Source organism: Stomoxys calcitrans, chromosome 2 (assembly GCF_963082655.1).
Source record: "Stomoxys calcitrans chromosome 2, idStoCalc2.1, whole genome shotgun sequence".
Taxonomy (NCBI): Eukaryota; Metazoa; Arthropoda; class Insecta; order Diptera; family Muscidae; genus Stomoxys; species Stomoxys calcitrans.
Window position 1 is genome coordinate 234328564 of NC_081553.1, and position 27040 is coordinate 234355603.

At 38.5% G+C, this 27040-nt stretch overlaps 2 protein-coding genes across 17 annotated transcripts in view; one reads left to right on the plus strand and one right to left on the minus strand.

The window, feature by feature from the left end:
* Nucleotides 1–27040, minus strand: part of LOC106095618 (uncharacterized) — a 161665-nt gene that overhangs the window by 133324 nt on the left and 1301 nt on the right. For 3 of the 15 annotated variants that reach the window (XM_059363845.1, XM_059363844.1, XM_059363831.1), the window contains exons 1-2: nt 23311–23604; nt 22144–22523 (exon numbers count right to left, since the gene is read on the minus strand). The exons of 1 other annotated variant lie outside the window; for it this stretch is intronic. In XM_059363845.1, the coding sequence (XP_059219828.1) occupies nt 22144–22200 (57 nt within the window). In that variant the 5' untranslated portion in view covers nt 22201–22523; nt 23311–23604. Of the gene's footprint in view, nt 1–22143; nt 22524–23310; nt 23605–27040 lie in introns of those variants that run through there. 11 more of the 15 variants (XM_059363841.1, XM_059363839.1, XM_059363834.1 and 8 more) reach the window with 11 other exon arrangements.
* LOC106095616 (alpha-mannosidase 2) overlaps nt 26510–27040 on the plus strand; it is a 62616-nt gene continuing 62085 nt past the window's right edge. For both annotated transcript variants that reach the window (XM_013262861.2, XM_013262860.2), the window contains exon 1: nt 26510–26884. The gene's annotated coding sequence lies outside the window, so the exon portion shown is untranslated. The remainder of the gene's footprint in view (nt 26885–27040) is intronic.

Sequence of the window (27040 nt, forward strand, 5' to 3'; positions counted from 1 at the left end):
TGTCCATAAGCAGGTTAAGTTCGATGATCGGCTATATCGGACTATATCTTCATATAGCCCCCCTAAAGACCGATCCGTCGATTTAGGGTCTTAGGCCCATAAAAGCCACATTTATTATCCGATTTTGCTGAAATTTGGGACAGTGAGTTGTGTTAGACCCTACGAGATCCTTCTTCAATTTGGCTCAGATCGGGCCAGATTTGGATATAGCTGTCATATATTGGGTTGCCCAAAAAGTAATTGCGGATTTTTCATATAGTCGGCGTTGACAAATTTTTTCACAGCTTGTGACTCTGTAATTGCATTCTTTCTTCTGTCAGTTATCAGCTGTTACTTTTAGCTTGCTTTAGAAAAAAAAGTGTAAAAAAGTATATTTGATTAAAGTTAATTCTAAGTTTTATTAAAAATGCATTTACTTTATTTTAAAAAATCCGCAATTACTTTTTGGGCAACCCAATAGATCGATCTCTCAATTTAAGGTCTTGCGCCCATAAAAGGCGCATTTCTTATCAGATTTTGCTGAAATTCGAGATAGTGAGTTGTGTTAGGCCCGTCGACATCCTTCGTCAAGTTGGCTCAGATCGATCCAGATTTGGATATAACTGCCATATAGACCGATCCGCCGATTTAGGTTCTTAGGCCTTAAAAGCCACATTTATTATCCGATTTTGCTGAAATTTGGGACAGTGAGTTGTGCAAGGCCCTTCGACATCCTTCTTCATTTCGGGGCCAGATCGGGCCATTTATGATCCCACCTGGGTAATATAGTTGGCATGGAAATCAATAGCTTCAGTTGTTCTGAACTTCAATATCTTCAAAGCATTTCAAACCTTTCAGGAAATTGTTCTGCATGAACAGCATTTGAAGGACAGCGCCTATGACGCTGAACTACCGGGTTCGAACCCTGGAGAGAACATAAGAAAACATTTTCAACGGCGTTTTTCCCCATATAAAGAAAGAATCGATCATTTGACTTCACAGTCCACTTCCACTTTTCGACTAATCGATTAGTCGAAAGTCGACTTTTATCACTACGATGAACACTAGACGACATTGCATAGAACTTTAAATTTCCACACAATTTATCTACCCTTCTCAAGCAAATTCGGTGGAGTTGTGATAGTAGTCTGCAGACAAATATTCGAACACATTCAGTCCTTTATGGCAAAACTCGAACTAGAGAAGGAAGTAGTTTCCTCATGTTTCCACCGTTGCACAGTGGGAGAAAATCGAAAAAAAACTAGTAAAAAATAAAAAAGTAAAAAATATGCCGTGTGAGAACGGTTAGAGAAATCTCTTTGAAATTTGGAAGGCTTAGAGCCGAGATATTATCGTGTACAAAATTTCAAGGCCCTAGGTTATCCAGGCGCCTTTTATTAGGCCCCTAAACTTGGCCACCGCTCTAACCATTCCAAATTTTTAAGAGATATCTCTACCCGTTCTCATACGGCATATGTTTTACAGTTTTTTTTTCGATTTTCTCCCACTGTGCAATGGTGGAAACGTGAGGAAACTATTTCTACTACACAGCAGTTGTGAAATTATTGCATGTCACTTATTCAATTTTGCTTTGGCTCGTTATGCTTCTGAGAATCTGACAAAGTTATTAAAGCATTCGGCTCAGGAATACTTAATAAGAGGACTTGTTTTTATTTAATTGATCCTCTTAAATGCCATTTCCTATATATTTTCGTTTTCATTTCCTTTCGGTTCACCACACTGTATGCCGATTAATTTACCTAGCAAGAAAAACCAGCAAATTCGATATCGTATCATTCGTTATCGTTATTTGTGATGGCAATAAAAAGTCAAACAAAATAGCATAATAAGCATTCTTGCACGAAGCAAGACCATTGAATCATACATTTTTAATGTTATCTTTCCTTTTTTATTGAAATTGGAAATGAACATAAAATGTATGCAATTTTGATAAAGAGCACGTGTCAGTTGTAAGCAAATAAATCGTTCAACTTACTCATTCTTATAAAAATGAATTTCGGTTTGAATTTCAATTAAAATAATCTTTACTGGCTAAAGGACCCTTAAGAATTATCATTCATTTGACTGATTTATTACTTTTTGCTATAAAAATGTAGTAAAATACAAAATATTCTCTTTGCTTGGAAATTTTTTAGTTAATAAGGATTTTGGGTGCTCTTACGTATGCGGCGAATCATGTGTCGTCAATCATTTGATGTTGTGTGTTTGATGGTTGGCAGCGTCGGCATAAAATCAATACCATACATCCATCATACGAAGGCGAAATGTTTAAACGAACGTAAGATCCATGCCGGCTGACTAAGCGTCATGAAAACCTTTCATTTCATTTTAACCACTAGACAAGCACAGCACTATGTACTCGTATGCCAATCATATGGCCGGGCCCGAAACATGCAACCACAAGTTTTGCTCTACAGCGAAAAGAAATTCTCCACCCCAGCAAGTAAGCGCAAGTAGGCACAGTGGTAGACTTAACGCACCCACCTTCTAACACACACACACACTCACATTGCCTTCTCTTTTATGTATTCTTTCATTTGGGAACAGCTGTTTTTATTCTAAACATGCAAACTTGGTAAGGTTGCGTGTTCGAAAACACGTTTTATGAGGTTGCCTTTTGTGATATCTCAGGTCGTGTGTATGTGTGCGTCTCAAACTGTGGCAATGTTTGTAGGTGCTGGAATATTCAATTTAATTGTCCCTTCCATGCAAGGTTTGACTAGGCTAGGGTATTGACATACAAACAATCCTTTTTGCATTTCCAGTTGGTGTAAACCCTAACGTGCAGCGTTGAAATAATAGCCTCTTTAAAAAAATTCGACTTTCATAGAAACCTATTTGCATTCTTTCATGGTTGAAAGTTAAAAGGGCAGAGAGGAGCTACATAAAAAAATATTTAAGCAACTAATTATATGTGTCATACCTGCATGCAAGCAGATGGGAGAACATATGGAAATGGAAAAAAAAAATATACCGGTGTGGCAGAATGCGTAGGAGGGTTAAAAATGTTGTGTTCCGAGAAAATTCGAGCAGCCATTTGAAGACAGAAAACAAACTTTGTGCAAATCAATGAGTGTTATACGATTCATGTTTAGGGGGTCTACAATGTAGCTTAAAGGAAATTCCAAGAAAAATAACCACTACAATAGACAGGTGCACTCACTCAGCTGGCAAAATATCGATGGCACTATCGATATTTAATTTTTTGACTGATAATCGATTCATAATTTTCCAATGGATACTATCGCAAAAGTTTAATTTTTTACAAAACTAAACAAAAATAAGCAAAATAAGCGAAGCGGATTGTATCCGTTAAGATACATTGCGCCTATGAGGGCGCAATATGCATCCGATTAGGCTAACATTTTGTACAATGATTTCTTTCAGACTTCCAACTGACTTTATTAACATTGGTTTTATTTGGTTGTGCCTTGATATTATTTCTATATAAATCGATCTCCTGATGTTTACTTCTCATTTTCGTTATAAATATAGGTAATGAGAAATTAACGATAGTATCGAAACTATCGATATTTTTTATTATAACTATCGAAAATATCGAATGTTGCGATAGTTTGCCAGCTCTAGCACTCAGGCATTGATGTTCGTACAGCCATTTGAAGACAAACTCTCTAGCAGGATAACCCATTTAGGAGTCCTAAGAGTCCCGTCTCTCTTAGGACTCCTAAATAGAGTGATATATTGCATTATCGTACAGAGGCATAGATAATTATTTGTTGTAATCATGCGACTCTTCTGGCTATAAGGAAGAACTTTACCAAGGCAAGGCATGCTGGGACTGTAAGTAAAAATTAAAGGTGGAGAATTTTTGATAGCACTATCATCGGCACTATCGATAATTGGGCACTAACGCTTCTATCGATAGCGGCCAAGACATTTTCGATAGTGCCCATCGATACTCTCGTCGACAGTGTGGTTTTCACATCACCAAGTCAAATATGCGCATTAAATTGTGGCTCTTGCTAAAAAAAATATTTGTGAAAAAATTTATTAAAAAAAGTGACACTACAATAAAGAGAAATGGATCGCTTTCTTCAAAGATGTTAAATGTTTACTTTCAAAGTAGGTATGAAGTTGTTGTTGTTGTTGTAGCAGTGAGTTATACACTGAGGCGGCAGCCCTTTCCGATGAAGAAGTCCATCGGGTCAATCCGGTACGTACAACCGGCTGTCATGGGGTATGAGGGGGCATGAGGTATGAAGTATTTTGACTATGTGGAATTGAAGGTAAACGTAGGAGCTCCCTCACACTCAGTGCGTCGAGCGCAGAAAGGTAAGCATGCGATTGCAGCACCACGGATTCGGAGAAAGATTTGGCGACCGAGAGGCAAACACAAAAAAAGAAAAAAAAAAGTAAGAGCGTGCTAAGTTCGGCAGGGCCTCCATTATGGATCGCATTTGTCGAGTATTTGCGCGGCATCTCCTTTTAGGCAAACAAAGAATAATGGATAAGAATTGGCATACTATTGGAGCTTTATGAAGTTATCGTCCGATTCGAACCATAAATGTGTTGAATTGTTGACCATAGTAGAAGTAATTGGGTAATATTTCAGTCCATTCGGATAAGAAATGCACCTTGTAGGGGCTCAAGAAGCATAATCGGGAGATCGGTTTATATGGGAGCTGTATCAGGCTAAATATCGATCCAGGCCATATTGAACACGCATGTTGAAGGTTACGGGAGAAGCCGCTGTATGAAAATTTCAGCCAAATCGGATAAGAATTGCGCCCTCTAGTGGCTTAAGAAGTCAAGACCCAAAATCGGTTTATATGACAGCTATATCAAGTTATGTACCGATTTGCGTCATACTTAGCACAGTAAGTGGAAGTCATAACAAAACAACTAATGCAAAATTTCAGCCAAATCGGATCAGAATTGCGCCCTCTATTGGCTCAAGAAATTAAGATCCAAGATCGGTTATATCAGGTTATGTACCAGTTTGTACCATACTTAACACAGTTGTTGGAGGTCATAACAAAACACTTTTTGCCAAATTTCAGCCTAATCGGACAAGAATTGCGACCTCTAGAAGCTCAAGAAGTCAAGACCCAAAATCGACTTATATGGCAGCTATATCAAAACGTGGACCGATATGACCTATTTACAATCCCAACCGAACTACACTTATAAGAAGTATTTGTGTAAACTTTCAAGCGCCTAGCCTTACTCCTTCGATAGTTAGCGTAATTTCGACAGACGAACGGACGGACATGGCTAGGTCGGATCAGAACGTCGAGACGATGAAGAATATATATACTTTATGGGGCCTTAGACGAATATTTCGAGGTGTTACAAATGGAAAGATGAAATTAGTATACCCCCATCCTATGGTGGAGGGTATAATTAAGCTCTCGGGTTTTAACAGCCACAGCGATAGTTTGATTAATAGAGCAATAGAAAATCGGAAACTTGGTTTTAATTCTTGCCAAAGTTTTCCTAGAGTTTGTCAGAGATTACGATTTTGACAAACATATAGTTCGGGAAACTGCTTCCTTTGACAAGCTTGTATGGAATTAAAGGTAAACGTAGAAGCTCCCGCACACTCAGTGTGTCAAGCGCTGAGAGGTAGACATACATTTGCAACACCACAGAATCGGAGAAAGATTTGGCGAAGGAGAAGCGAACAAAAAAAGTAAGATGATAAAAAATTTGCATTAACTGCGGAAAGGAGTACAAAACCAGCGAAAATACTTTAAACTTGCACGATCGTCCGAGGAGATACCACTCCAGCTATTTCGGCGGATACTAACAACATCGCACAGACAAGCAGCAGTTGTAGATCCAAATCCCCAATTCGTCGACTATCGTCAGCCATCGATAGATGGTTGTAAAATTACTATCGTCGACTATAGATGGCGCCATCTATCGATGTTTTAGTAAGAATTTCCCTAATTAGATCGTCTGTCAATAGGAATATGAAAAACACACGAACTAGGCAGAATATGATCTCCTTCTAATTATATTCGCATTGCGACTCATGTTTGTTCATAACGTTGAATATCCGTTTTCGAATCCTGGCGGGAACAACGGTCAATCAGCTATGCACCATATTATAAATGTGCTTTTATTTTATGAATATTTTGGAAGCATGCGTTATCTTGGTTTCAAACCCCCAATGTAATTAACTCCATCACATTGTGCGACAATGCAACATAATTAGCACCATTGTCTGCTGTCGCACATCGTGGGACAAAAAATCCTTTCACGCATTTTAATCCTTTGAATTTTATACGATGCCGATGCGTGAATTCCAAAAAGGGACAAGGTGGAGCGGAGCATATTGAAGTGTTTGTGTTTATAAATTTAAACAGTTATTAAAGTTACACTCTTGAGAGTATGTTACGTGTAGTTTTTTTCTAATTGAGTTAATTCCACTTCATGTCCTATGCATGGAATATCATATGAAATTAAAAATCCTGTTGGCTTACACAATGGATAGGCCGTAAGCGCATGCTGGTATATCAAAGCATTGTAGGTAAAGTAAGGGAATAATGCAATACTTGAAAAGTTCAGGCAAAGTTTTCGCCTTTTGTTTTATAGGTTCAACAGAACAAGTAAAACATTTACATAAATCAAAAAATTATAAAGAAAAGCACCAATTTCAGAAAAGCTTAGTTATGTTGCATATATGTTAATTAACCCATGCAAAAAAATTTTTCCCCCTAATAACATTTGTAGCCTCACAGCAAATTTAATAAAAAAAGCTTATTTTGAAACCTTGCCCAAAACGGGTATTTTGGGGAATTTCGTAAAAAAATTGGGCAGAATAAATTTTTGGTTTGTAAAGACGATTCTATCTGCAAAATTCAAAAAGAAATGCTAAAGTATCTCACATAGATTCGTTTTTGTCCAAGTTCAAAGATGGGCTACATCGGACTATATCTTGATATAACCCCCATATAGACCGATCTGCCGATTTAACGACTTAGACCTATAAAAACTACCACTGGACCTCCCTGGACAAAACGGACCACTGTGCATCCCTCTTAAATTTGGCCCTGGTCGGTCCAGATTTGGGTAAAGCTGCCATATAGACCGATCTCTCGATTTAAGGTCTTGGGTCTATAAAAGGCGCATTTATTTTCCTATTTCCTCGAAATTTGGGGCAGTGTGTTGTGTAGGGCCATTCGACATCCTTCTTTAATTTGGTCCAGGTCGGTCAAAATTTGGTTATAGCTGCCATATAGACCGATCTCTTGATTTAAGGTCTTGGGCCCATAAAAGGCGCATTTATTGTCCGATTTCGTCGAAATTTCGGACAGTGAGTTGTGTTAGGCCCTTCGACATACTTCTTCAATTCGACCCAGATCGGTCCAAATTTAGATATATCTGTTATATTAACCGATCTCTCGATTTAAAGCCTTGCAATGGTGGAGATTTCTCTGCAGAAACCGGACCATAGTCAGGATTCAGAACTTCCACTAGTGTTGCGTTAGCCTCGTCTTCTTATTCCGCCAAGAGTTTATCCCCACAAGATTCGTTAGATCTTGTCATGATGAGCTGCCGTACGCATCTACGGTGAGAAAACTATGGAATCACTCTTCCTCAGGTCACAGGACATTTTCAAGGCGGACGATTCCTCCTAAGATGCTTCACTAGCTGCTGCTGTCGAAGTACTTTTTGAGTTCCGTTTTTAACCGCTGGCGCACACCTTGAGCCCAGTCCAAGCGAGTGACCCACCCATACAAAACTTTTCGATGCCTTCCCCTCCTTTTTTGATCGTGGCAGGGGGATTTTCAGTCTCCTGCAATCCACCAGACGTTAGCGATGTGGCCGAAAGTTCCTCAGGCAAGTGTTTAGCCACAACTGCTGAGTCGTCTCCTGATTTCCCAACCCTACCGCTTCTATAAAACTTTAGTTTCAACTTGAATCCGTAGGATACAAATCCCCCAGACAGCTGGAGTTAAGTACGAAAACCGCACGTCTCCGGTCACCATCACCATCCAATCTTCCAGTGGGTGGTTAAAATATTGGGATTACATTCCCTTAGTCTTCCAAGTATGGATTCAGGATCTGAGGAAATCCTTGGTATCTGAGCATGCGCCATTGGTCGACAAGGAATATCTTCCTTCTTGACTAAATCCAGTGCTGCCTTGGCCAGATCTCACCAATCTTTTTTGGGACGCAACGATGCATTTCAATTGAGTGTTGATCCCCGAAGACAATTGGTTTGTATCGGTCCCGATACCAGCCTGCATCGCCACAAACTGGAGGAGACCCATGAAATTCCGCAGAACATCGGCGTATACTAATGATAGTCCATTAAATATCCCACTCCAATTATTGCTAGGTATGCAGACCTGTAGGAGGACACCGCAGCGCATAAGTTAGCATGTCCCCCTATGACCCTAAACGTTTGTGTCCGAATCCTGGACATACAGATTAAATGTGAGGCATCCACTGCGGTATGAGACTTAAGGCGATGGAAGAATGGATTGAGGATGGGAGTTGAAGGGAAGAGGTTTCCGATCGGATACCTAAGATGAACCTCGAAGTCGAGTGCGAGGCACTGCTGCCATCGGCACAGTCTTGGATTGACGGAACCCTAGTATTGCCATCTGGAAGACCATGTTACACGGATGGATCAAAGCTAGGGGACTGAGATTTGTTTTAGACTGCCTGACCATAATACGGTCCTACAGGCGGGGCTTAACGGAGTAAGGGGAAATGAAAGGGCAGACGATTTGGCGGTGAAGGCCAGAGGACTGCCACCAATAAGCTTGGTTTACCCGAAGCCTTTCGGGTCTACGCAGTCCGAGATTAGGGAGTGGGCGACGAATGCGCATGCAACATTGTGGAACAGCGAAACGGTCGGTAGGACGGCGAATATCCTATGGGGGGATCCAGATCGTGAGAAGTCGAGGCTAATACTGAAAGAAAGCAAGAACGAGGTCAGTATAGCTATTGGTATCATGACGGGACACATAGGACTAAGAGCTCACTTATGTAAAATTGGTGCGGCAAGTGATAGCATGTGTAGGGCATAAGGGGAAGATGATGAGGCGTAGGAGCATTTCCTTTGTCATTGTCGGCTTTCGCGTCCAGATACCGGTACTTAGGTGGAGACACAATATCAGACATGAACCAACTAAGGGGAGTGGTATTGAAAACAATTAAGGATTTTGTAAGTAGCACGGAATTCCTATCTAAAATTTTCTTTTTAACGAATTCTAAGAATTTGTGACTCGAGAAGCCTTCCGGCAAACGAAAAAAGTGTTTTTACGACCATAGTTAATTAAACTTCTAAGTTCAGACCAAAAGATGAGACGAACTAGTTTGTCTCATCTTTTGGCGTTGGGTTTAAAACAATTCAGTTATTTTTTATGAGGCACCCTAATACTGCAACAGTTGAACATGTAGATATTCGTAAAAGTCTACCATTCCATAAAGCCCATTTTTTAATAAAACTCAAGTGTTAATCTTACATTTTTAAGTCTATTATTCTTAAATGAAACACAACACCATTGATGGGATAAGTTAGGGGGGGGGGCTTTAAGTAAACCCTTTTCGAAAAAAGGCAAGAAAGAGGGGCTTTAGACATGAAATGTTTGTTCTCTCCTCTAGCAATTAAAATAATCCGTCCAGTTGGTGGTTAAAATACAATAAAGCTGTTCTGCTTCTCAAGTATGCAAAGTAGTTTTGGTAGAGAAAATTAAAAAAACCCCCTCTTTAAGCTTTACACTGCATTCGTGTTCAGACGGCAAAAACACAATGCCACAAAAAAGACGGGTTTTTTTTAGCACAGTGTTTGAGGCCATTATGAAGGACAATGTAGAACCATATTTTGAATTTTGTTTTATTTGCAGGAGAATCCCAGCCAATTTTACAAAATTTTTCCCCATAAAGTATTCAAATGATTTTTTATACCCATCACCATAGGATGGGAGGAGGGGGGTCATTCCGTTTGTAACACATTGAAATATTTATCTGCGATACCATATAGTATATATAAGGGCGGGTTGATATTTTTTAATTCGTATAGCAAAAACGTAAAATTCTAAAAAAATTCTCTGTAGAAACCGTGTGTCTAAAATAAAATCCTAATACAAGTCTGTCGACTTGAAAATGTATTTGCCCGCCTTTGCCAAAAAAATGCTACAAATAATAGCTTTTTCCAAATCGAGAGACGCTCATTAGGGTTTCAGTTTAGATCCATGATTTCATCGGAAATTTTCTTAGAGTTTTATATAGATTACGTTTTTGCTATACGATTTTTAATTCATTTTCATCCATACAAATCAACCCACCCTAGTATATATATTCTTGATTGTCTTGACATTCTTAGTCGCCATGCCATGCCCGTCCGTCGGCCTGTGGAAATCATGATAGGGGTCGTAGGCGTCAAGCTTGACTTAATTTCTTGAGCACCTAGAAGCTTTTGCAAAATTTGGCATGTAGTTCTGTTACGACTTCCAACGATCGTGCCTCGATATTTGACATCTTGAGCTCTTAGGTATCGCAATTGTTACCCGATTTGGCTGAAATTTTTTTTTTTTTCGTAGTATTCTGTTGTTGACAAGTAAACATTGTCCGAATCGGCGTATAACCTGATATAACTCCCATATTAAGTAATCACCTGATTTGACATATTGAGCCCCTAGAAGCGGCAATTTTTATCCGATCAGGCTGAAAGATTGCAATTAGCGTTCTGTCACGACTTCAAACAGCCGTGTCGAGTATGGTCGAAATCAGTGTATAACCTGACATAGCTCGCATATAATTCGATATCCCGATTTGACATCTTGACCCCTTGGAAACCACAATTGTTGTCCCATGGGACTGAATCTTTGCAGGTAGTGTTTTGTCGTGACTGCCAACAAACATGGTAGCAGACAATTTTAGCTGTCTCATTTTCGGCAGACTTTGTGTTTTGTTGCTTCTAATAATCCGAGCGATCACGGAATGCGTGAGGTGGTGTGGTGTTCACGCGAGGACATTGAGTGTCAACATCTTTACGGACAGTAAACTGGCCATCAGCGCGATAACAGCTGACGGTAAGGTCACGAACAGTCTTGGAGTGTAAGAAGGAGATTAACGCCTTCTCTAAAGATGGCAAAATCCGCATTGTTTGAGTGCCGGCTCTTAGCGGAGTATGGCGTAATGAAAGAGTAGACGATTTGGCGGTGAAGGTCTGAGAACTGCCGTCGATAAAATTGGCTAACCTGAAGCCTTTCGGGTCGACGCAGTTTGAGTTAAGCGCGTGGTCAACAAAGGCGCATGTAACACTCTGGATGCGAAATGATCGGTAGGGCAACGAAAATCCTATGTGGAGATCCGTATCGTGATAAGCAGGGCTATTACTGAAAGGAAGTAGAAAGGAGGTCGATAAAGATTTCGGCATCATGACGGGACACATATGATTAAGAGCTTACTTATGCAAAATCAGTGCGGCAAGTGCTAGTATATGTAGGGCATGTGGGGAAGATGATGAGACATTGGAGTATTTTCTACGTCATTGCCCGGCTTTCGCGGCCAACAGACACCGGTACTTAGGAGAGGACACAATACCAGGCATGACCAACTTTGGGGAAAAGAATTAAGGTTTTTATAGGTAGCACGGAATTCCTAACTTGGATTTTCTTTTCGAGATTAATTTTTAGTTTTTAGAATAAACAACAAGCCGATTACTGGCTTAGGAGTATGCCCATAGTGGCATGGAGCCGATTAATATCTGCAACCACTTTTCAACCTAGCCTAACCTATCGTACTAACAAATTTCTGTGAGTGTATATGACAAATTTCTAGGTGCAAGGAAGACAAATAGAAAGATCGGTTCAAAGTTTTACAGCATTTTGGATATTTTAAGGCTTATATCAGCATTTTGCTATCTGAAAATAACAGAAAATCTTTGCTGTCCCATTTTCACCAAACTTTGCGTTTTGCTGAAAAAACGGTTCAAATACAAACTTTATTAGGCAAAAGTCAGATTCGAAATATAATTCGCATGTATGTACGGAATCTGTTAACAAATTTATTATTAAAGTTGAAACAGCAACAAACTTGTGACCAAAAAGTGTGCTGAAAATAAAACAGCAGTAATTTTTTTGCTAAAATAGCAAATATTGTCTGCTGTATTCACACAGCAAATGTTGATTTTAGCCTTAAAAAATCAAAAATGTGAATCATTATAAATGAAATTTTATCTTATCAAGTTCTAAAGGGTTTCTGAATATAATTTTACCAAACTTTCAGCAATTTAATAATTTTTTGTAGATATCAAATCACTGCAGACAAAAAGTCTCCTAAAATCTTATTTATGATTAAAAAAAAATAAATCAATAAATTGAAAATTCCTTAACGATCCCTAAGATGTTCACAAATTTGTTTGTATAAAATTTAATTTTTTTTAATATAAAATCAGCAGACATTGATTGCTGATATCAACAAACTTATTTTTCTGGGTGTACCACAAATGTGATATTCCCCAATTATGATGTTCGACAAGCATAACTCTTCTGGAGCATAACAACATATTTCACTATTTCACTTAGCTGCCAATTTATTCAAATTTTACTAAAATAATCAGCCGGCAATGATCTTAGCCATAAATCTTCTTCTTCGCTCGCAGCCGAATGCAAATCATTTAGGATTTTCTAACTACAGCTTCGGGTACATACATATGTTTAGTTTCGCTTCACTGTAAACCAATTTAACGTTGATAATTTTTGCTCTTTTTATTTTTTGTAGCATTTTCAGTGGTTTTTGGCTTTTCTACAGTTTTATGGTTACAGTTCATGCACCACCAACATTCAACATTCAACGGTAGTACCAGCACCAGTCTCGCTGCCAGTGTATGGCTGCATGCACCACATCGCAGCACTGTCAGGCCATACCAAACTGCTGTGTATTGAGGAGGTAGAGCAGCCTCGTCCCTGGGCCAGGTGTGTGTCTCATGGAAAAATAACACCACTGCTAGTACAAAGCAAAAAAACCGACAGCGAAAACTTTCTGCTCCGCTATGGCTGCTGTTTTTCTTGCATTTAGTCGACATGTAACAGAAGACATGCACAAAGAAATTTGCATTTTTATTCATCATTACTATGTTTTTTGTTGTTTTTCCTTGTATTTTGTTATAGTCTTGTGTTTGCTTTGCTGTTCACTAAATGCGCAATTATCACAGGGTCTTAACCGAAGGGGCCCACACATTAAGGCGGTCATATTCCATGAAAGTCATAGTTAAAAAAGAATTTATTTTCTGAAGCAGAGGTTTACATGTCCACCTATGACGCCGAACGCTTGGGTTCAATTCCCGGCGTAAACAACGGTGGTTATCCCCTTACTAATGCTGGCTACATTTGTGAGGTATTCTGTCATGTTAAAACTTCTCTACCAAGTGGTGTCGCTATGCATCACACCGTTCGGACTCAGTATAAATAAGGAGGTCCCTTATCATTGAGCTCAAAATTTAAATCGGACTGCACGCATTGATATGGAAGAAGTATCCCCTGTTCCTTAAGGGAATGTTCATGGGAATATAAGTATTAAATAGTGTGTAGGGAAGCGGTTCTTCTTCGAACTTGGAAATCTTGCAAGCAAACTGTTTACGGAGTCTCTTATATACCCTCTACCATGGATCGCATTTGTCGAGTTCTATGCGCGGTATCTCATTTTAGGCAAACAAAGAATATTGAATAAGAACTGTTATGCTATTGGAGCTATATCAAGACTCGTAGGGGCTCATGAACCAAAATCTGGAGATCGGTTTATATGGGAGCTGTATCAAGCTATTAATCTATTCAGACCATATTAGACACGTACGTTGAAGGTTGAGAGAAGCCGTCGTACCAAATTTCTTCCAAATCGGATGGGAATTGCGCCCTCTAGAGGCTCAAGAAGTCAAGATCCCAGATCGGTTTATATGGCAGCTATATCAGGTTATGTACCGATTTGCGCCATATTTATCACAGTTATTGGAAGTCATAACATAACACCTCATGCAAAATTTCAGCCAAATCGGATGAGATTTGCGCGCTCTATTGGCTGAAGGAATCAAGATCCAAGAAGGGTTTATATGACAGCTATACCAGATTACGAACCGATTAGAATCGTACTTAACACAATTGTTGCACGTGTCAGTCAAATCGGACGAGAATTGCGCCCTCTAGAGGCTCACGAAGTCAAGACCCAAGATCGGTTTATATGGCAGCTATATCAAAACATGGACCGATTTGAACCATAATTAGCGCAGATGTTGGAAGTGATACCAAAACACTACGTGCAAAATGTCAGTCAAATCGGACGAGAATTGCGCCTTCTAGAGGCTCAAGAAGTCAAGCCCCCAGATCGGTTTATATGGCAGCTATATTAGTTTATGAACCGATTTGATCTATACTTATCACAGTTGTTAGAAGTTGTGACGAAACACCACGTGCAAAATTTCAGCCAAATCGGACTAAAATTGGGTCCTCTAGTGGCTCAAGAAGTCAAGACCCAAGATCGGTTTATATGGCAGCTATATCAAACCATGGACTGATTTGGCCCATTTGCAATCCCAACCGAACTACACTAATAAAAAGTATTTGTGCAAAATTTCAAGCGGCTAGCTTTACTCCTTTGAAAGTTGGCGTGCTTTCGACAGACAGACGGACGGACGGACGAACAGACGGACGGACGAACAGACGGACGGACGAACAGACGGACGGACAAGGCTAAATCGACTTAAAACGACTTGACGATCAAGAATATATATACCTTATGGGATCTCAGATGCATATTTCGAGGTGTTACTAACAGAATGACGAAATTAGTATACCCCATCCTATGGTGGAGGGTATAAAAATAAATGAATTTTGACAACTTTGCCTACGAAGAGCCATTTTCTTGAAGGCCCAAACTGAAGTACATATGACGCCCGTTTGAACTCACCCACATATTATAATTTCATCTTACTGTAATAGAAGGGCACGCGAGGAATTAACGAAGTAAAAACTCGCCCCCCAAAAAAAAAACGCAATAACTATAGAAATATTAAATACTTTGTTTTGCTTGCTAATGCAAAATATAATATGAAAATGTCTAAATTATCTGCTACCATCGCTTAATGATACAAAACGATAGACATAAAAGGCAAAAGTCCTTTCTACTTGAAGTATATTCCAAAGAATTAGCTGCCTTTATAAACGATAGGACTCTTGGCATGGTCTTAGTCAGACTATTTATTCGGAATTATTTGTTGTTTATTGTTTTCATTCATTTTTTTTTTTTGCATGTCTATTAATTCGCTTTGTAAGTTAAATATGTCCCATGAAAACTTGCACGAATTGCCTATTTTTCATGTTTTTCCAATCCACCGTATTAAAATCGAAATTTTCTTTACGATGACTCATCAACACCCAGAAATGATGGAAAAACTTGGAACAACTGAAAAACTCAACTGTCTTCCACACACAATCCTTCCAACAAACACGGATAATGATGATGACGACAAAGCTGATGACAGCGGGGTCGAAACCCTACATTATTTGTCAAAGCAGCACATGGCGATTTATAACCGGCACTTTTGTAATGAAATTAAAATGCAAACTCCAGATTAAAATTTTTTGAAAATGCAAACCAAAAAAGGAGGACAACTAAGAGAGAGAGGGTAAAGTGGGTGGTGTTTGAAGTGGAGACAAGATGTAGTGTATGTAGATAGTAGTGGAAGTTGCCAACACACTTGCTGATGTAATAGTAGTAAGTTTACTATTTAAAGCAACCACACCATGTCATATTAACATACTGTTGTTGTCCTTCTTTTATCCTTGTTCGTTCTCTTTATCGCCATCGCAGCAATACAATGGCAACAACAACAACATTCTGTTCTGTTCGATGGTCGCTCGTGTCTTGTGTATTATGCTTCGAAGGCAGTCAGCCATCCAGCTTACAGTCAAAAGCCGGCTCCAGCCATACGGCAAGAGAATGTTAAAGGGTCGTTTTGGCCATTCTGCTTTTGGGTGCCACAGATGCTCTTGGTTGTTGTTGCTGTTATTAAGAGATTTCAAAGCACATGCGGTGAACATGAAACTGGGTTCTCTCTTGTTCTCTCTCTCTCTCTAAGTGGCTGGTTGTACGTTTGCTCTCTCACTGCCTGTGTGGGGGGTTTTTGCATGACCGTTATTAGTTACCAGCTGTTTGAGTTGAATTCATTTTCATTGCCTGCTTCTAGGGGCTATGTAATAAATTATTTTTCTACTCTCTCTTGAAGGTGCCAACCAATTGTTATGTCTTTTCTCTGAAGTCTTTTAGTGAGAAAGAGTAGGGTTTTGCTTTTACAGTTGCCACCACTTGTCGCAGGTTTTAATCTTATTCTGCTTCTTCTTGTTTAATTTCCTTTCGTTTGCCTTTTTTGTTTTTGTTTTATAAGTCAATTTTTTGGTATTCCTCTTTCCTTAGCTGTACTTTGTTGAATATGTGCATAGGTATGTATGGACTACGTATGCTGGTTTCTCATATGTATGCACATTATTGTTGATATTCTTACTGTCCGCAAGCAATTGAATGGCACTCACTCACTACTTTTCCTCTTCAAATAATATTGATTTTCGTTCACAGTTCTCTTCTATGCACACGCTCACATTTTATTAAGCCTTGTACTATGGTGCTTTCTTTTTTTCCCAAACACAACTATTTGCAGAACTAACTGTTAAAGTTGCTCCCTTTCTCTTCGTCTTCGTGTGTTTTCTTTATGGCATCGAATAAATTGATTGTCATTGCTTTTTATGACTCCTTCAAAGTGAATACAATTGCGTAAAGAAATGTGTTGCGGAAGATTTGTTGTAAGTGTATGTGTGTATGTATATTTTAATACACACACATCTATCTTGCCACATTTAAGGCAATATTCATGTGATTGTGCTCTTCTTCCGGTATGCAAATAAATGCTTTTTGATTTTTAACCAAAACTTACATATATGCATTGCAAACTACCAGTAAATTAGCTAGATTTAGCCAAACTATGTTAGTATATAACCATGATGCAGAAATTATGCCCAAGAGAACTTAAAAATACTTCAAAAAATACTTTATACTTGAATCCCTTATTCTATTTCTCCCTTGATTTGCCCGAACGAAGGAATTTGGGATTTACTCCTGCCTTAAGATTCGAGTGTGATATGCCTCACGAGAATTGGAAATCGCATTTCGACCGTACTTCCAAATACCTTTCTTTGAGCCCCTTGTTGTTCATATGGTGCAACATATTCAATTCCAGTGATTTGACATGTAACAGGTTCGTAATCAACCACAGGCCAAGGATTAAGGCCATTTCAGTCTTATATTGTCCCCCAGCTCAATCCTATCGTTTGAATTTTCTCTAGCCCTCTAGAGGCTCAAGAAACCCTCTAGAGGCTCAAGAAGCCCTCTAGAGGCTCAAGAAGTCAAGGTCCCAGATCGGTTTATATGGCAGCTATATCAGGTTATGTACCGATTTGCATCATACTTAGCACAGTTAGTGGAAGTCATAACAAAAGAACTCATTTCAAGAAGTCATGACCCAAGATCGGTTTATATGGCAGCTATATCAAAACATGGACCTATTTGGCCCTTTTACCGTCCCAACCGACCTATACTAAAAAAAAGTATTTGTGCAAAATTTCAATCGCCTAGCTTCACTCCTTCGAAAGTTAGCGTGCTTTCGACAGACAGACGGATGGACGAACAGACGGACGGACGGACAGACGGACGGACAGATGGACGGACATGGCTAGATCAACTTAAAATGACATGACGATCAAGAACATATATACTTTATGGGGTCTCAGACGTATATTTAGAGGTGTTACAAACACAAGGACGAAATTAGTATCCCGCCAATGGGATAATATTTATTTTTGATATTTTTTTCTGATTTTCTCGCCAGGATTTGAATACCGACGTACGTCGGGTAGTAGTAGATGAAAGCGATGAAACTTTGCCAGAAATATTCCATTTGCAAAATCGTTTGTAAGGGGGAAGGTCCAAACATCCTTCAACATAGCAAACAAGAACATTGGTGTAGCCCAACATACTAGTTCGTATGACTTCCATCCAGTGTGAAGGCCATAGCAATAATAGCTGTGTTTTGTTTAAGTACTATATATAGTACAGTGCAATGAAATTTGTATGAAAATTGCATCTATCCAGGACAAGTTCTGCAAAAAGTTCTGGATAAATCACCAGTTCAGGTTTATGGCAAATAAAATACAGAAATACCTCTATTATGAATGGTAAAATATAATTAAAACCAAATATTTATACAATTACGTGCACAAATATTAACAAGTTTTATTTAACTGCTATGTCCACACAGGGTTTGCAAATTTTAGTTATAAATTTTACAAATATTTGCATGTTTTTCCTCGTTTTGTTTGTACATCTCATGGCAAGCAAACAGACCCTTTCTTTGCGCTTCATTTTTGCCCTTCACGGCTTGTCTATCCAGCACTAAAATAAAACACAGCAAATGAATCCTATACAGAAGATACAAACCAAGAAGGTCGTACCAGTGGGGGATCGTGGGTTCGATTCCCACCAGAGGCCTGGTCTGTCGCTGCTATGACTAAGTCTGTTTCAAAAATATGCAGCCACTTTAACCTAACCTAACCCAATCCAACAAACCAAGAACAAGTAAAAAGGCATTAAGTTTGGCCGGGCCGAACTTTGGATACCCACCACCTCGGATATATATGTAAACTCCATATCGTCACAATCCAGTGAAAATTGGATAACTTAATCACCCAAATTCGGCACAGACATTGAGTGATCTAATGTATATGTCACAATTCAATTTTGTAGAACAAAATATTGGTCTTTTTGGCAGATATATCCAATTATAAACCGATCTGAACCATATTAAGGTCGGATATCGTAAGGCTCAGAAAAACTCACTGTTTCAAATTTCAGCGAAATCGGGTAATAAATAAAGCTTTTACGGGCTTCAGACCCCTTATCGGCAGATCGGTCTATATGACAGCTATATCTAAATATAGTCCGATCTGAACCATATTTAGGTCGGGTGTCAGGAGGCTAAAAATAACTCACTGTTTGAAATTTTACCGAAATCGGTTAAAAAATAAAGCTTTTATGGGCTTCAGACCCTTTATCGGCAGATCGGTCTATACGGCAGCTATATCTAAATATAGTCTGATCTGAACCATATTTAGGTCGGATGTTAGGAGGTCTTAACCTACTCACTGTTTCAAATTTCGGCGAAATCGGGTAATAAATAAAGCTTTTATTGGCTTCAGACCCCTTATCAGCAGATCGATCAATATGGCAGCTATATCTAAATATAGTCCGATCTGAACCATATTAAGGTCGGATGTTGGGAGGTCTTAAGCTACTCACTGTTTCAAATTTCAGCGAAATCGGGTAATAAATAAAGCTTTTACGGGCTTCGGACCCCTTATCGGCAGATCGGTCTTTATGACAGCTATATCTAAATATAGTCCGATCTGAACCATATTTAGATCGGGTGTCAGGAGGCTAAAAATAACCCACTGTTTCAAATTATAGCGAAATCGGGTAATAAATAAAGCTTTTATGGGCTTCAGACCTTTCATCGGTAGATCGGTCTATATGGCAGCTATATCTAAATATAGTCCGATCTGAACCATATTTAGGTTAGATGTTGGGAGGTCTTAACCTACTCACTGTTTGAGATTTCAGCGAAATCAGGTAATAAATGAAGCTTTTATGGGCTTCAGACCCTTTATCGGCAGATCCGTCTATATGAAAGCTATATCTAAATATAGTCCGATATGTACCATATTTGGTCGGATGTTGTGTAGCTTAAAACTGCGAACTATTCCAAATTTCAGCGAAATCGGGTATTAAATAAAGCTTTTGTGGGCTTCAGACCCTTTATCGGGAGATCGGTCTATATGGCAGCTATATCTAAATATGGTCCGATCTAATCTATATTTAGGTCAGATGTCGGGAGCCTTGGGTACTTGAGAAAGCAGATGAGGCAGTGCTTGGAGTATTTGAGAGAAAGATTCTTCGTAAAATATATGGACCAGTTTGCGTTAACGGAGAATACAGGCGGCATATGAACCACGAGCTGTATGAGCTGTGTGACGACGATAGCATAGTTACACGCATCAAAATACAACGGCTGCGTTGGCTAGGTCATGTTGTCAGAATGGATGGAAAAGCTCCAGCAAAGAAGTCTTTTGTAGGCAAACACGGTGGTACACGCAAACCGGGAAGACCAAAAGCCCGATGGAAAGATCAAGTTGTGGGAGACACCTCGAAACTTGGTGTCAGAGATTTTAGAATGAGCGCAGAAGATCGAGGCTCTTGGAACGCTATTCTGTTCCACTAGCCAATTCTGTCATAGCCCATTCAAGTAAGTCGGGAGGCTTCAAATATCCCACTGTTGCAATTTCAGCGAAATCGGGTAATAAATAGAGCTTTTATGGTCTTCAGACCCTTCACCTGGAGATCGGTCTATATGGTAGCTATATCTAAATATAGTCCGATCTTAACCATATTTGGGTCAGTTGTTAGGAAGCCTTAAACTATTCACTGTTTCAAATTTTAGCAAAATCGGATGAAAAATAAAGTTTTTATGGGCATTAGACCCTTTATCGGAAAATCGGTCAATATAGCAGCTATATCCAAATATGGTCCGATTTGGCCCTTTCAAGAACTTAACCAGCGTGTATCAAAAAGACGTATCTGTGCCAAATTTCAGCTCAATATCTGAATTGTTGAAGGCTCTAGAGTGATTACAACAGACGGACGGACAGACACATGGACATCGTTAAATCATTTTAGAATTTTAGGACGATCCGAAACATATATACTTTGTGGGATCGGAAATAGATATTTCGTTGTGTTGCAAATGAAATGACTAAATGAATATAACCCCTATGTTACGGTAGTGGGTATAAAAATAGATTGATTTTTATATAAGCATAGGTTAGAATCCTGGCAGGAACATCAGAAACATTTTCAACGGTGGTTATCCACTCCTAATGCTGGCGACATTTGTGAGTTACTTTGCCATGTAAAAACTTCTTCCCAAAGAGGTGTCGCTCTGCGGCATGCCGTTCGGACTCGGCTATAAAATGGAGGTGCCTTATCATTGAGCTTAACATTGCATCGGACAGCACTCATTGATTTGTGAGAAGTTTGCCTCAGTACCTTAATGGAATGCCCATGGGCAAATTAAGAGAATAGGAGATTGAAAAAATATGATTCACCTTTTGTTTGGCCCAAAATGTTTTTGATTATCCTTCAAAAACAAAGAAAAAAAACCTTCAAAGTATGGACCAAGAACGGAAAACATTATATCGCAAATCCTGTGATTTTTTCCAAGACGGGTAGACATGTGAATGAATGTCTGTCTTTTTGCATGATGAATAATGCATGTGCTGTCCTGGCCTATAAGAAACATGTGGTGGAACACAAATTAACATGTACACACACACACTTGCATATGAAGAACTCGGACTATTAAAATGGGTGGCTGGCTGGCTGGCTGGCTGGCTCTTTTCCATAGATATATGTGTGTATGCATGCACGAGTATGATACCCCCCAATGGTGAAGAGCATAAAGCGTTTTGCATTCTTATTTTCCTATTCAATTTTATATCCGACTAATACGACGTCGGCCATGTGCTTGTGTAGACACACACACACACATGCACACATAGTTGTGAGCTTCGAGTAGTTCGGCAATGTACTGAGTGTGTGTTATTGGCAACTTTATATAATGACCTTATTATCCTTAGCAATAAATCCATTTGGTGTGAGTGCCGTTGGTCTCATACTTGGGGAAGGTGAATGAAGGCAGGCAAACCGAACCAAAACGAAAAAAAAACAACCAACGACAGCAACACCAGCCAAGACCAACTCATGTCTAGCAAAAAGGACTGCATTTGTATGTTGTTCCTTTCCCCCCGCCCCGGCTGCGAGTGCTTGTGGTGAGGATGGTTAGCAAACGAGGTAGCGAGTGACTGAGTGCTTGGTGTATTGGTGGTGGAGTAGGTTTTGTTGTCTTAGTTGCAGAAAATACTGCAGTATGAAATCACTTGAATGGGTTTTGTGTAATGTGACCCAATGGCCTGCTTAAAAAACAACACACACTGAAAACCATGACGTTGCTAATAGTCCATCGGTAATAATGATAGTTGGGAGCAATAGTTATTGGGTACTTACCTTGTCAACCGGCATTGATGGGCACGCTCTACACAAATTCCAAAATGAGCCGATCATAAGGGAAGTGTTTTATTGCTTAACGAAAAACTAATCAATTGAAAGAAAAACACAATTCAATTCAATAACAATTCAAATATGATCGATGTCGTAACGTCTGCAAACGCTTGTACGCTTTGCTCGTTTTTTGTAATTTTCAAACAACAATTAACAACATTTATAAATTCTTTCTTCTTTTGCTTATCGCTTCTTCTTCTTATTATTATTATTATTCTTATGCTTCGCTTCTTAGGCTCTTTTAATTATGTACACGTTGTCATTTATTATTAACACACATTGCTGGGTTGAGGTATTTAAAACAAATAATTTTCATCTATGGGAAGCTTTAATTAAGAAAACAAAAACGAAGGGAAATACAAAAAAAGAAGTTACAAAACATATATTTGAGGGCTATGGTAATATACAAAATTGTAGCATACTTTAAGGAGAGTCACTAATTAAATGTGACTTAGTTCATGTTTTAGGTCTTTGAAAAAGTCCCCACATTTGTTCATTCATTGCTTCTCACTCATCACCTCTGCATGAGAAAAAAACCCAAAAACAACACGGTTCTTGGGAAGAAGCTAAACACAAAAAAACAAGCAAAAAATATATATATTCGTAACCGAAGTGCTGAATCGCTCCTTTTGGCCGTAACAAATGTTCGGAGTATGGACACACACTCGCAGAGAGAGTGTATGGTAACGTTGACTCTGCACTCTGCCCGCGACGACAGCAGCGACAACGACCACCACAACGTACGTACGTCAAAAGCACACCAACCAGGAAAAGTGGTGATCTCACACATTGAAAAATATAATGCGGAAAATTTTTTTCTTCTCATAGTATACTATATATGCAGCAGGAACACGGTACTCAACTTGAAATGTGTAAGGACATCTTTTTCCCGACTCTAGGCAAAGCGTACGTATGAAATGGTCAAGAATTTCATCCTAAAAGTATGCTTTACTTATTGTTTTCTAATTTGTATATATTGTATATATTGGGTCCATCTAAAGCAATCAATTGAAGGGGTTTCTTTTTTGGTTTTGCGTTTCGAAATGTGGGGAGGACAAGAAAAAGTCGTTCGTTCGTTCAGTTAACAGTTAATGAACACACAGACACACATACATACAACACTCATACGCCAACACACCGTTAATTCATGTATGTACCGTTATTTTTGTCACTTTTTCTCAACAGCTTTTCGTTAAATGCAAAAAAAATTAATTTCTTGTGCTCTTGGTGTCAAGTAATTATTTTTTCCTCTTTAATTTGCTTCGTTTTCTTGGTCAAACGGCAACGGATGACCACAGAGCGATTGATTGATTGACTCTGGTGTGGTGTGAAAATTTTTTTCTTACAAAAATTTTCCAATAATTTTATTCTTTTATGTTATTTAATTTTTATCAACTTAACACGACGATTTCACGAACACGACTGAAAATTTGCACTCACATTGCCTGTGGTAAGTTTGAGCTTTGGATTTTTTTTCGTTACTTGCAGACGCACACAACGAAGGAGTGGTTGAAAAATGAATTGTGTTGCCAAACATATGGGAAGAAAACGCCAGCTTAACAGTAATACACCACCGTAAGTTGACAACATTTATTTGCATGATGGGGTGAGTTTGCTATGTTGAATATAAACACATGTTTCACAATGGAACAATTCACAATTATGCGACAATTGTGATTATTCACGTAGAGCAACTGGCAAAATGGCATTTAAAGTTCGAGGCACGATGTTTAGCATGCGTCATTTATTGTTAGGTATAAAGCTGAGAATAAACTCTGGCGAAATTTTCGGTTGCAGTAAAGACATTTATGTCCCACTGAAAACTAGTTGGCGACAAACATCGATTTATAATTTTTGCCAAATTTTAATCATTTTTGGCTACATATGTACTGTAATTAATCGTTTTTAATTGCAAATAACTTTATTTTATGTTGCTTGGAGCCATTAAAACATACATTTTAATTCGAAGTTGCAAGAAAAATTTACCAATGCCTATTATGTCACCCTGTTACCCAAAGAAAATTTCATTTGGGCTGCCTACTTGCAAGCGAAATTTTCGGTAACAGCAACGAAAATTTCGTTTAGGATATGTTAATGCATTTCTTGTAGTAACGAAAATTTCGCCAGATGTGCATACCGCGCTTAAAGTTCAAGGTGCATTTATAAGGTGGGGTAGTGGGAACAGCTGATTAAACTGCCTAAACTAATTAAACTAACTAAAAATCACTTCCCAAAATAGCATTTGTAATTTTTTTCGATTAGAGTGGGTTCTATTCCTTCTGACAAAAATATTGGGTTGCCCAAAAAGTAATTGCGGATTTTTTAAAAGAAAGTAAATGCATTTTTAATAAAACTTAGAATGAACTTTAATCAAATATACTTTTTTAACACTTTTTTCTAAAGCAAGCTAAAAGTAACAGCTGATAACTGACAGAAGAAAGAATGCAATTACAGAGTCACAAGCTGTGGAAAAATTTGTCAACGCCGACTATATGAAAAATCCGCAATTACTTTTTGGGCAACCAGCTGTTTTTGTTGTCGGCCGAATGAAAGCAACCTCAATCAAATAAATTTAACCAGATCTCTCACAACATTAACAATTTTAAGCTCAAATTTTTAGGTGATATCATACGAAAATAACATGCAGGTGTGATAGCAAAAATGATGAATCGTAAATTGATAATTTTGACATTCTCAATTACATGTGAAAACAAAAAGTGGCATGCCATAAGACATCTACATGCCGTGTAATAGCGCCTTTAACCAGCTCTGTGATATTTTTGTAAGCTTTACTATTTTGAATCGTTTTTGTATGTTATTTCACTCTCTATGTCTTATGAACTCCACAGTCATTGTTCTTTGAAAATGTTTTATGGCGGACCTTTTTTATTATGGTATATGAATAATCATAAAAACAGAGAACTACCGGTTATTCGTTAACCAATAAAGCTCTTAAAATATTTGTACCGCAGTTGCCGACGATTTTGTATCGCCTCCATTTTCTGGTTGCTACTGCTCAAGGTATACTAACCAAGGTAGTGTACACCACACAGCTAAGTAAATACAATTGGTTTTTCGCGAAGTGCGTATGAACCATAACACACAAACAGCAAAAATGGCGTGAATAGTAGTATAGAGTAGATACTCTATTTGGCTTTTTACGTGAAGTACCATGACATAATTACCCGGTAGTGTACCGTAAACAGCTGAGTACAATTTTTTCTCGCGAAGTGCATTATCTGTCAACGAGGTTTGGTTGTGTGTGGGTATTATAGTTAAGATTCATAACACACACAAACAACGAAAAATGCCGCGAACTAGTAACATACTCAAAATCAGAGTTGCACTAATCACTGATTTTAACAGATAGTGCACTCAATATTTTTTTGTTGTTGGGCAAGTGCCACTATCTGAGTAAGGTTCAGCCCAAGACGGATTTAAAAAGGTGGTGTCACGCCAACAGCTGTTAACAGCCGGCTGGGTTTGACGTAAGTCAGATTTTTGTTTACATTCTCTTGGTTGTTATATTCTTTCTCGCATGTTCCCCGCTCATACACGCACGCGTTTTTAAAATTTTAGGTTAATTTGCCAACACACTAATAAAATGTGTGTGTGTGTGTTGGCAAAACGACGATCAGCTTAATGGCAAGATTGCACCATATGATTTTAGGTTGTTGAACAAATGAGACCACTTTTAATTGTTTCGCCATTGGTAAAGCCAAGCGATCAGCTGACATACATTTCTTTAATTTTTGACAGTGCTTGGCGCCGAGGTCATGTCATTCTTTGTTTACGTTTTCGCCTATTTGATGACATTTTGAATCTGCAGATTTGACATCCTTTATGATGTTCATGGGGCCTATACCCTTTATGTTTTCGCAGGTGACCTAACCTCCTATAAGTGAATCCTGTACTAATGCAAGCAACTGAGATTTCGGAACATCGATGATATCGATTACTGCGAATGAGAAAACAGCAGTTATATTCGTATAATCATACTTCCGTCCTTTCTTAAAAAACGAAAGAATAAGACTGATTTATAAAACAGCCCATAGTTAAATAACTTAACTTCTCGGTCTGTCATTCAGCTTTAAGTCAGGAAGTTGAGATCAAGTTTAAAGTTTGATATGTTGTTTTAAATTGAAATCAAGAAATTTTTAATTCTACTTCATAATTTCACAGTTTCGATAAAAAAAATACGGAGGCGGCGCGGGTGCAGCAAAAATAATAGGCTGCGTCGCTACGCCGGCTAAAATCGGCTCGGCTTTGTACACTGCTTTACGCAGGTTGCAGTCATTTTATCTCATTCACTCTGTTGTTATTATTCGGTGGTGTACACAAGTCGGATCGCGGCGGACCAGATTATTATTGTGAATGAATAATTCACAGTAGCAAACACTAACAAACTTAATTGTTTATGTACTCGGCGAACGAAAACGACGTTTAAAACATAATAAAACTATCAACAAAACATTGAGAAAAGTGTAATAAATTAATTATTAAAGTGAAACCTTGAAATTGAAAGTTTTAATTTGCCTAATTTATAATACCACAAGAGCCAAATTCATTTGAAGGAAGCCAATAAAGCCACTTACCAACCCCCTCAGGGAAACAAGCTCTTAAATCGAAAATGTACAAGAAGCGACCTTGAAAAAAGAATTAAGCCCAACAAATGCATTAAAAGAAGGTAAATAAAACCAAGAAATAAGTAAATATGTACCATGAATTGATGCAAATGGAAATATTTCAAATGATGCATACATAGCCACAACTGAAATGAAAATTGGTATAGAATAAAACAACAAACAAGCAGGATATGGTTGAATGTTATATGAGAAAGAAA